This window comes from Eubalaena glacialis, chromosome X (genome assembly GCF_028564815.1).
Source record: "Eubalaena glacialis isolate mEubGla1 chromosome X, mEubGla1.1.hap2.+ XY, whole genome shotgun sequence".
Lineage (NCBI taxonomy): Eukaryota > Metazoa > Chordata > Mammalia > Artiodactyla > Balaenidae > Eubalaena > Eubalaena glacialis.
The window spans coordinates 121,262,102-121,274,533 of NC_083736.1; the positions used below are offsets into that span (position 1 = coordinate 121,262,102).

General features: G+C 43.8%; 1 protein-coding gene across 1 annotated transcript in view; it reads right to left on the bottom strand.

Annotated features, from left to right (window-relative positions):
• GPC3 (glypican 3) overlaps positions 1-12,432 on the bottom strand; it is a 426,709-nt gene that overhangs the window by 45,291 nt on the left and 368,986 nt on the right. The window contains exon 7 of the mRNA XM_061177875.1: positions 11,806-11,965. Coding sequence (XP_061033858.1) covers positions 11,806-11,965 — 160 coding nt within the window. The remainder of the gene's footprint in view (positions 1-11,805; positions 11,966-12,432) is intronic.

Sequence of the window (12,432 nt, forward strand, 5' to 3'; positions counted from 1 at the left end):
CAAATCTAGAGGCTGTGAGTGACGGACAGGATGTTGAAAAGAACTGCTCCCTGGAAAAGTCTGCCATTCGTAAGGATCCATTTGCTTAGGAAAATAGTTGTAGAAAATCATAATTGGTGACAGGTACTCAAATACAACCAGAGAATCTCTTCTACACTCCTCTTTCCTTCCCGGAGCCTGAGAAATTGCCTCATTGGTTTGCTCCACCATCTTGGTTCTCTTTTGCTCTACTTACATGTTTGCATCATACAACCACAGCATCTCAGAGCCATTCAGTACCATGGAAGTCAAGAGCCCATGATGGACGTATCTATCCGCTCTCTGACACCCCACTCCACCCCTACCCAGCCAGTCTTTCTGATATACGGTTACTTACTCTCTAGTCAAATAGCTCCAGAGTCAGGAAGCTGATTGTTTCCTAGAGCAATTCATTCCACTGAGGAATCGCTTAAAGGGTGGGAAAGTTCATCCTTTTGTCGGTCAAAATATATCTCCCTTATAAATTCCATGTCTTGGTTCCAAGGGGTGGGGTGGGAGGAACTGGGAGACTGGAAATGACACATATACATTATTGATACTATGTATAAAATAGACAACCGATGGGAACGTACTGTATAGCACAGGGAACTCTACCTAATGCACTGTGGTAACCTAAATGGGAGGGAAGTCCAAAAGGGAGGGGACTTTTGGACTTATCTGTATGTGTATGGCTGATTCATTTCGTTGTGCAGTGGAGGCTAACAAAACATTGTGAAGCAACCGTACTCCAATAAAAATTAATAAAAGAAAATCTAGGGACTTCCCTGGTGGCGCAGTGGTTAAGAATCCGCCTGCCAATGCGGGGGACATGGGTTCGAGCCCTGGTCCGGGAAGATCCCACATGCCACAGAGCAGCTGGGCCCATGCGCCAGTTACTGAGCCTGCGCTCTGGAGCCCGCGAGCCACAAGTACTGAGCCCACGAGCCACACCTACTGAAGCCTGTGCGCCTAGAGCCCGTGCTCTGCGGAGGGAGAGCCCACAGCAATGAGAAGCCCACGCACCGCAGCGAGGCATGGCGTCCACTTGCCGCAACTAGAGAAAGCCTGCGTGCAGCAACAAAGACCCAACGCAGCCAAAAATTAATTAATTAACTAATTAAAAAAATTTTTTAAAATTCCATGTATTGGTTCCAGATCTTCCCTCATCTTCCATATGGAAGGCCTCTAAATAGTAGAAGACAACATTCACCTCTCCCTAATTCTCCTCTTGTATAGACTGAACATCACGACTTATTTTTCAGTGTCCTTCCACTGACCCTGTTTCCAGATTCTTCACTATCCTGCTGACTTTCTGCAGGATGCACTCTAGGCTACAGACACAATGTCTCACATAGCGTGTCCTCCCCCTCACAGGAGCCCCTACCCCTCTGTTGACTGGAATAGGGCTCTCATATCTCTTTGCTCACAATTTCCACTGCTAGAGGTTGAAAGATACTTTGAGGAAGCTAATGAAAGAAGCAGTGAGGGTGAAAGCTACCAAATAGGAGGCAAAAGGAAGCAAATGCTGACAGGTAAACATTGCACATGGATAACTGAAGTATTTATCAAACATCTACTAAGTGACAGTGGTGGGGCAAGGCAGGAGAAGGAAGCAGAGGTTGGTGACTGAGAGCTGATAAGTGTATGTATAAGATGACAAAGACTTGCTTTCTACACTCTGAGGAGCTCATCGTTAATCAAGGAAACCACTTCACACTGAAAGCCATCCTGAAGGTGCTAATGAGACTGCCCGCTGCTCTACCATAGACTATTCCCAGACATCAGAATTTGTAGAGTAGCCTCTACTCCATTTTTATTTACTTGGTAATTATATTACTGCTTAAGTCCACCAATGAGCTACAAATTAAGAGATTCTGTCTGCGCTGGTAGTCCCGTTCTCATCTTTAAAGGTTTATTTACCATCACCCGTACCCATTAGGATTGTAAAAAAACAAAAAAAAAAAAACAAAAAACCCACAAAATTTTAAAAATCAGTAAGTATATTTAGAAACATTAAGAACCACGAGTGCTGTGGATCATTTTTCTGGATCATTAAACATCTCTTACCCAGGTGTGTACGTAGGCAGCCTCTATAACAAGATTTCCTTTCAAAAAGACTAACAAAACAAAAACTTGCCAGTAACTTCATTCCTACCAAAGCAAATTGGAAATCTCCTTGGCAAATAAGGGGGAGAAAGCGATGATGGCTGTACCTCTATTCTTTCTGCCATATTAACAAAGTTAACAGACAGCCTTGTCTGAATTGGAAAGAGACTTGATAACGTGTGTGCACACATGGGCGTGTGCATATGTGTAGTTTCAGGGGTTCTGTGGAAGGTCAGTGTTCGTAAGGCATCCGATGGCTCTGAGTCCCTCCTCCTCTCAGAGTAGGACCTCAGCCTGGCTTCATATCTGATCTCCACCTGCAGCCACAGGGACTGTGCATACCACACGCTTTCAGCTTCTGTCTTGTTCTGCAGGCTCATGATTCCTTGTTACCCTGGGCTCCTCTGATTTGGCTCCCTCAAGAGGCCATTTTTCATCAGGGGAACGCAGGGCCATCACACAGGTTTAATTAGACATCACATCTTTCTCTCTTTCTGCTGTGACATTTCTTCTTGCAGGGAGCACTTCCCATTGGAGGGCCCACAAGCTGGTGCCCCCAGATCCCTTGGGGATGAAGTGAAGATCCCTTCACTTCTATGTGGCAGCTCAGCTGGAGGCTTTGGGCTTGCCGCCTTCCTGCCGGTTCTGCCTCTCCTTTTCCACCAGCGAGTATTGAACCTCTCCCTCCTATTCCTTTCTAGCCACACTAGATTACGGCAATTAGTTGAGGCTGTCACTAAACTGGCCGACATGGCTTCATCCAGAGGAAATCAATCGCACCATTTAGCCACACTCATACAGTCAATTGTTGCCTTTTAATTTGAAAACTGATTACAAAATATAATACAATGGTCACAAATTGCTCACACTATCCCTAACACTCCCCCAATTCTTAGAGTTATGCGGAAGGTCTATCGACAAGTATAAGCATTATATAGCATTACCCCTGATGAAAGCCTCATAGCCTAATGGCTCAGACGGGAAGCATCAGAGAGCAGTAGACCTACAGAAGTGAACCCCAGCGTATGTCCTTGCAAATAATAAGAAACAAACTCCCTAAAGCACCTCAAGTGATGGTAACTTTATAGAAAGTTTTTTACCTTTCCTTACTCTCATCTATCACCAGCTTACCTGTAGTAATTCCCTGGTCAACACTAAGGCGTGGGGATGGCCCCTTTCTGGGTAAACTTACTCAACTGGCAGGTGATATCACTGTGAAAGCTTGCATCTAAATCCCTCTTTGTGAGCCACGGGAACTACACAAAGCTCTGGGGCGAGGTGGGAATGGCTGTCTTGTCAATCTATTAGCCAGGACCACCTGGTCTGTGTCTGGGAGAAAAGTGCTATTATAGTGAGCTTCGCTTCCTTCAGCTTCCCTATGGCATTTGATCTCTAAAAGAAAAGATCAAGGCATGAGAGCAGATTGCTTCTGGCTAAGAGCAAGAGAGAATGGAAAGAATCAGGGGCCCCCTTTCTTGACCCTCCCCAACTCGTTGTCCACCCCTGCCCTCACTGCCCCGCTAACACCAAAGAAAACAAAACATAACTAGCTGAGATTCTTTCAAGATGTAGGTGACTACTACTTTTGTGACTGGTTATTTGCACAACTCAGCAGACATATTTGTCATTGTTTAAATACCTTCTCACTGGGCTAAAAACAAGTTAATGAGTAACTGAAAATGCCACCTTGGGGATGAAAAAGAGGGAGCACATTATAATGAAATTTGTTGGCCAGAACATCGAGAATTTAATTAATAATTTTAGCTGCAGGCTTTTGGTGAATAAAATTAACTTATAACCCAACGGTACCAAATAATATGAATAACGTTACTCTAAGTGGGTAATGCTTTACAGTTTACAAAGCACTTTTACATCCATTATCATGTGTGTTTCATTCAACAACTTATGAGGTGGGCAGGTCAGGAAATATTTTATCATTATTTTTGCATATGAGTAATACGAGGCTCAGAGGAGTTGAGTGACTTTGTCCGAGGCCAACACTGGGAAGTAACAGAAGCAGAACTGAGGCTCAGTTTCTTTGACCCTGTAGATGAAATGCCCTTCCTTCCTGTTATGTCTCAAGCTTCAGCGGCCTAAGTGTAGGACCGTATCCTGTTCACCCATCAGATGGCATCTACCTCCCAGTGTGAATGACATAGGGTCCCCTTACACTGAGGTCACATGTTTGAGGGACTGATATCCCAAGGAAGACGGGTGGAGGGAGTCACTACAAGATCTTGCCTGAGAAATTCAGAGATGGGTTACTTAGTGGGAAACAACCTTCAACATAAGTGCCAAAGATCTGACAGTGGGTTTGCAAGGAGTGCAAAGGAAGTGGGATAGAATACATTTTGGGAAAACTGCCATACTCTATTCCTGGACTTGCTACCAGCAGGGAAGTATAAATAGATATATTACTGTATCCACATGTATTTTGAGCTCTGAACAGGACTCAATAACTTTCCCATTAAAGAACCCCAGGACATTTCATCCTCCTACAAACTTTCTACTCATTCTTCAGCAGGCAATATGTTTTGTTCTAAAGCGTGAAAATGTTGCAGATGCCACCCATGATAAAAGGCCCATCAGAGAGTTCCTCCATTGATTTTACCCTTTTCACCAAACCAACCCATTAGTGAATTTATTAAAACGTGTGACTACCAGCCCACATTTGTGAGGGTTTGATCTGACAATTTAGAAGAACAGTTAAGCCACTGAAGTGTCCTTCCTCTCTTCTATGTGCACAAGCGTGTTAGGAACAGAAATATAAGGTTACATTTGATCCACTAAAAAAGGAAAAAGAATAAAAGTCACTGGCTTAAAAAATATTTTCTAATCTCTGTTTTTGGGGAGTCATTGTTTTTTCGCCTCTAGACTGTAAAGTAACCGTAGGGACGGAATATTGGGTGCAGAGACTCCTGGGGCCCACAGCTGGGAAGACTTCATGGCTTCACTCCAGAACTGCTGCGAAGGGGTGACTGGTGGGGGGGAAGCAGACAGCTGCTGTCCCTCCCAACAGCTGGGGACGACAGAAAAGAATGGCCAGAGGGACCTACCTAGACCTGGATTTCACCTTCACCCTCACTCCCAGACAAGGAACAAGTGACAAGTTTTCTCTGTTCAGTCCTCACACTGACACGGAGAGACCGAAAGTTTCTTGCGGGCAAACATTTCCACAAGAAACGTTTGTTTAATATGGCAAGAAACAGCCATTTGGTTTTAGTATTGGTTCAAGTCCTAAGCCCAAGACGTGCTTCATGAACTGTCCTCCTCACCCTGCCACCCACCAGCTGAAGCCCCTCTTATTCCCATGCAGCAACAAGGAATGTTTCTGTCTTCTATATTGTGTTTCCGCTTTCCTCAGCCAAAGAAATAGGCTTTCGCAGTATCCACTCTTTGGCCCAGTTTGAGACAAGAATATCTTTGTTTTCTGACTCGTTGCCATGAAGACGTTAGGCTCGCCAGCATGCTCTGGCTGTACCCACAGCATAACACAAGCTGGAGCAAGAAGAGGTCCGGGGAGGACAGGAGTGAGGGAGTGGTAACACACATGTCTCTGAGATAGGTATTTCTTGCTGGGAGTTGTTCTGTGAGCGTATATTTCAAAATGTGCTTCCAACAGTAGGCGTGCAGGTGTGCACGCCTACAAGAGTGTGCGCACGTGTGCATGTGTGCGCATGGGCGTGTGTGTGTGTTTCTGTGTGGGTGAGACTTGGCAGAGAGGCGGCACATGCTTCAGATGCTTAATCATCATGTCTTGGCCAGGGACACATGGCCAGAGCTTGCAAAGTTTCTCAGGGATCAGCCCCAGCCAAAGCACTGGGAGTAGCCAGCTTCCCAAACGACTTACAATAAGAGCTTTGACAAGGCCAAAAACTAGGAACAATGCTGATGGCAACCTGGCAACAAAACAGTCAGCTTATCACACCAGGTCCATCATGGATGATCTATCCTTGGAAGGGAGTCCGAACATGTGTGTTCAGTGTAAATGTTTTATAACTCATGGGCTAAATTCAGTGTTTGCAGAAAATACATGCCGAACTAGGGTTGCTGAAAAAGCCAAAGAGCTTCCGGAGACTTTGGAATAGTTACAACAGTTTTATGGTTGTTATAAATATTTGTAGAGCTGCACAGGTTACAAAGCACTTTCACACTGATTATCGCATTTGACTTTCACAAAAACTCACTGAGGTAGGCAAGGATGATTATCCCCATTTTACAGTTGGAGAAACTGAGGCTCAGAGCGGCTATATAACTTGCTCAAGGTCCTACTGTTAGCAAATACGCTAGGACGAGAACCCAAGTGTCCTAATCTATCACAGGGATGACTAGAACCCAAGGGACCTAATCTATCACAGGGATGACGGGCCTTGGGTCTATTTTATACTTCCTAGAATACGTAGCCCACCGTGGGGGCAGGTTAGTGGCTTCTTCGATGCTTCAAGGATTAAGCCTAGGGCTTCCCTGGTGGCGCAGTGGTTGAGAATCTGCCTGCCAATGCAGGGGACACGGGTTCGAGCCCTGGTCTGGGAAGATCCCACATGCCGCGGAGCAACTGGGCCCGTGAGCCACAACTACTGAGCCTGCGCGTCTGGAGCTTGTGCTCCGCAACAAGAGAGGCCGCGACAGTGAGAGGCCCGCGCACCGCGATGAAGAGTGGCCCCCACTCCCCGCAACTAGAGAAAGCCCTCGCACAGAAACGAAGACCCAACACAGCCAAAAATAAATAATAAAATAAATAAATTAATTAAAAATTTTTTAAAAATTAAAAAAAAAAAAGATTAAGCCTAAAGGCCAAAAGAGCTCAATTAGAAGGTGGTAACGACTGTAAACAGATCACCTAGGGATCTTGTTAACATGACCTTATGATTCAGTAGGTCTTGAGGTGGGGCCTGAGATCTGCATTTCTAACAAGCTCCCAGCTGATACAGACGCTGTTGCTCCAAGGACCCCACTTGGAATGGCAAGGGGTAAGGGAATGCTGCTGAATGTTGGTTACCTTGTTTTAGTTGCTTTTTATGGGTCTTAAACAAACAAAAAACCAAGGCGATTAATTCTAATCTGTATCTGCCGGCTCTTGGAGCACCCATAGGTCGGCAGGAACAGCAACAGACCAGTTGCTTTAATAGTAGATAGCATTTTTTGAGTGCTCACTAGGTGCCGGGCACTGTTCCAATGGCTTTGCATGGATTATTTTATTTAATGGCCACAACCCTATGAAACAGGCTGAGAGAAAGGAAATAACCCACCAAAAAGGGAAGCATATTAGCCTCGTTCTGAGAAGTGAAAGGAATAGGTCAAGCTGTAACTGTGGGTAAGAAGACATCGTATAATGGTCATCTCAGCAGCAATTAAATTCAACAATCAGAAAGAAGGGTCAGACTCTAAGCATAGAAATAAGAATTATAGAAAAAGAGAGCACTTGGGGAACTTTAGGATGAAGAGTTTTAAAAGTGAATATAGCCCAGAAGGCCTGGAAATTACTCAGAACTTCTTATGAGCATCCTGGCATACAAGTGTGCTGAGGGCCCTTGGTAAGAAGCCTGGCTTCTTTGACTGGAAAAGTCAAAGGAGCTAGAGTAGGGAAAATGAGATCTTTCTTCACGTGTAAATAGCTCAGGAGAAGAAAACAGGGAACCTGCAAGGTCAGAAGAAGGTGTCCCCAAAAGACTCCAATAAGCACCTTGCCAGGGACTAAAGCCAAATAAATGAACATAATCACAGACTGCTGGCACGAGAATGGCCGGCGAGAGATGTATGGGCATTCTCTTCATTTTACAAATGGAGAAACTGACTTCTAAAGAGAGGAAGGGGCTTGCCCCGGGATACATGGGACTTAGAAGCAAAGCCAAGAATAGAACCTCGGTGACCTGCACTTCCATCCAGTGCAACGAAAGATGGGAAGAAGTGAGCCGGGGAAGCCAGCCAGTAGGACCTGGCTGGCTAGAGTGCAAAAGAACGGCTGAGGGACAAAAGGGAGATAGAAGAGAGCCTGAACATACTCTGAGCCTTGTTTTTTATTTTCAAGTTGTCTTTCGGAGGAAGGAATTTGGATGTTCTAAATGAGATGGCGGTAAACGCACACAGTGTTCCAAGTCTAGTTGACTAAGTGGATGTTGATGAATCACCAGGACCAGGTGGCATCTACCCAGATTTTGGGTAAAACTGTGTAACAGCTGACCGAAGTGTATAGCTTGTTATTCCAAATAGCTATTGTGCCACGAGCCTGGCAGATTGCCAACGAGTCTCCCCTCCATGAGAAGCATTTCAAAGGGGACCCAAGGAACTCCAGGCTGGTAGGATCACTGAACATGTTAGGCAAGTGTAACCTATTGGGAGTAAGGCATCATTTTTCCCGTAAATTAAATTAACCACCATTTGTGTAGCGTTTTACAGTTTACAAAGCACTTAGGGTAATCACGCCTAACTAATTGACTAGAATTGAGAGGATAAATGTGCATTTGGACAAAGGGAAACCAGTGGATGTAATCTATTCACATTTTGAAAAGGCCCTTGACAAGGTCCCAGACCAAACACTGTTTTAAAAAGTTAAGTCACCATGGAACTGTGGAATCGTGTTTTGAAATGGATACGGAAGTGGCTTATAGGCAGGAAAGCAAGAGAAGGGATAAGCAGGGACTTTTGGAGAAACATCAACAGTGGTATGTACTAGGGATCAGCGTGGAGACCAGTTACTAGTTTGCTAAATCATCTGGGCAACCTTTAGATGACCAAAAGCTTTTGGGGGTAGCAAAGCAGATTTGTCCAAAGAGTGGCCTCTGAAATCTGAATCCTAACTCTCGACCTTAGCCACTGCATGACCTTAAGCAAATTACTCTACCTCTTCCAGCATCAGTTTTCTCATCTGTAAGGTGGGAATAATAATAGTGATGTTGTGAAAATGACATGAGGCAGTGCCTGGGAAGTCCTGGAACAGTGCTTGCAGCATGGTAAGTGTCCAATAAACATAAGCTTCTATTATTTTTACTTATTAAGTTTATTCAACATTCTTTTTATAGGATGCCAGGCTCTGAGCGATCATGTTATGCCCTAGGAATGGAACTTGGGAGCCACTGCAGACTATTTCTTGAAAGCACTGGCAGAATTTGTTTTAGTAATTCAGAGGACAGAGATAACTGTAGACTGAGATGGTTGTGAAAGAATTCATTGAAGGGAACTAATAATTAGGGAGCACCTAGTATGTTCCAGATACTGGGTTAGATGCCTTACAAACTTCCCCCCTCGATTTGATCCTGAAATAGTCCTATGAAGTTGGGGTAATGATCCCCACTATGATGGATGAGGGAATGCAGACTTAGATAAGAGGCTAAGAACCGACCCAGGTCCTGCTAGCTCATAAGGAATAGAGCCAGAATTCAAATACAAATTTACTCTACCCCAAATCTATTTTTTTTCACTGCATCGTATTTGAAATGTACTTTTAGGGATGGGTGTAATTTAAGAAAAAATAAAAGTGGGGTATCTATATAGAAATAAATGTGGGCAACGCTATGAAGACAGATAAGAACGGTATGTCTACTCATGCTCGTGGGGCGTGAGTATGGTTGTTCTTGCCAAAGTGCAGGGTTCCTGTGGGGCTACTGGTGGGAAATGAAGCCGAAAGGATACTTTAGGCTAGACCAGAAGGCCCTCAGGACTCTGCTAAGGAGTCTGAGCATTATCCTCCAGGCAACGGGGACAGGATGAAGGTAGCTGAGCTAGGGAGTGGTAGGAGATGCTTTAGAAAGACTAACCTGGCAACTGTACAAGATAAATTTGGTGGACTCTTCTGCCTGGGTCTCTGATTCTTTGTTCTCTAATCTGCTAGCCTAAGGCTCTCAATACTCCTGTCTTAGCCTAGAAGACTGGAGACCACTTAAGATGTGATTGAAATAGCACATGCAGGGGGGTGAAAGGGGGATAGAAAGGAAACAGTGAGAGAAGCAGAAAAAAAATTACAGATCATCTACAGTGATTTGGTGCCCAACTGTACATGAAGGGCAAGGGAGAAGAGTCAAAGATGACTTCCGTTTTAAGCCTCAGCGACTGGGAGAATGGTAGTGGCATTAGAAAAATAAGGATATTAAGGGAGGAACCAGTTTGGGATGGTCTGTTGATACGTTTGGTTTCCGACTCATAGAGCTGGGGGTAATGGTGGGAAAGCCAGGAAGAAATGACTAGTAAGCAGCTGGAGATGTGGGATGGGAGCTCAGGAGAGCAGTTAAGATTGGAGGTAATGATTTTATGAATTATCCCCATAGTGGTATAATAGTTAAAGAATGCTCACTGCAGCATTATCCACAACAGCCAAGAGGTAGAAACAACCTAAAGGTCCACTGATGGCTAAATGGATAAAGAAATCGTGGTGCATACATGTAGTGGAATATTATTCAGCCTTTAAAAAGAAGGAAATCCTATAGTCATATGCTACAACATGGATGAACCTTGAGGACATTATGCTAAGTGAAATAAGCCAGTCACAGAAGGGCTACATGATTCCACTTAGATGAAGTAGCCAAACTCATAGATGCAGAAAGCAAAATGATGGTGCCAGGGTTTGAGGGAGGGGGAAAGGGGAGTTAGTGTTTAATGGGGACAGAATTTCAGTCATACAAAATGAAAAAGTTCTGGAGATCTGCCGTACAATCTGCATATTATTAACAATATTGTACACTTAAAAGTTTGTTAAGAGGGCAGATTTCATGCTAGATTTTTTTTGCCAGAATGGAAAAAAAAAAAGAACTTACAGAAATCATAAAAAAAATTGAAAGAGCCAAAGTGGATAAGATCTGTGTTTTCTCTGGAAAAGAGAGAAAAGATAGAGGCTTAAGGAGACACCCAGTTTCAGGTAGGATTAGAAAGAACTAGTGAAGGAAAGAGGTTGAAAAAGAAAGAGGAGCTTGCAGGGTCTCAGAGGCCACGGGCAATAGGATTTCAAGGAGAAGGCTGTGCATTGCAGAAGGAAGAGCGTGACACTGGAAGTCTTAAGACCCAAGTTAGATTTCCAGCTCTGCCATTTAGATGAATCTCATTTCTCCTCTGAGCCCCAGTTTTCTTATCTGCAAAATGGAAACACGAACACCTATCCATATGGAAGTATTTTGTAAATTGGGCTAATCGATACAAATGTGACTTGTGAGGGAATATTTTTTGTTGTGGTTGTTTTGCCTTCTTGACAGTATCAGCTCTCTATTTTTCTTCTATTTGTTTTCACCTAGCCGTGCAGTTATGTGTCATAGCCTATCAGTGTTAGACTACTTGTGAGAAAAAAACCAAGTATGACATTCTAAAAAGAGAGGGTCAGCTAATGTCTTTTCCTTTGAAAGTTACCCCATCATTGGTTTTCACCAGACTCTCAAGATTGCATTTCTTTTTTCATCTCTTTTTATAACTGAGAAGAACCAAGGAAGTCTCCAGTAGGAAACAGAGCCAACTGATTTAGGTCAGTTCATTTTAGACAATGAGAAACAGGAAGTTACCCTCTACCCAGGTCCAGAGATTTAAAAGAAAAAAAAGGCTACCTGAAAACTTCATTTTCTAGAGTGTAGTCTTTCCTTGAAGGATTGATGGCATTGTGTGTTGCAGAGATTTTAGGGAAGTTATAGAGAGCAGATTCAATTGGTCTTTAATCCCCAAGCATCACCATTTTAGCTCAGATTTGAGCCAGCACTCGTCAGTTACCTGCAAGGAAGCGGAGCTGGTTCTTCACTTTCATCATTCCATCACCAGAGCCTCCGATACACTCATCTTCATCATCGCCGCAGTCTCCACTTTCAAGCCCTTCCTCGTCAAGGTTTTTATCCAAAACTCTACCCTTGGGCACAGACATGGTCCTCAGGAGCTGAAAGAAAACAACCAGGATTGTAGCAGTTCTTCATATTTCTCAGGCAGGGCTAAAACAGTGTGTTATTAACAGGAGGCATTAACAAATGTTAAAAGAGTTACACAGAAGGTTTTACAAATCATTTTCAAACTTAAATAGACGTACACTGCTTATACTCTCTAGAGTTGCATACTTCTGGACCCTTCCATAGCATTTGACATGATTCTCCACCCTTCCACTCTACTTCCACCATCCAGTAGCCAAAGTGTATATTGTATCAGAACGTTCCCATGTCTTAAGTTCCTGAAAGCCTCCATGGGAGGAGAACTCACTGACTAGGAACTTAAGACATGATAGGCAAGGCATATTAATAGGCTGAGAGAACACCACGTTCAGAGAAGATGTCTATGGAAGCCCTCTCTAACTATATTTACAGTCACTAAATTAAAGCAACAAACGCATCCCACCAAATGAAGAGAACAGCA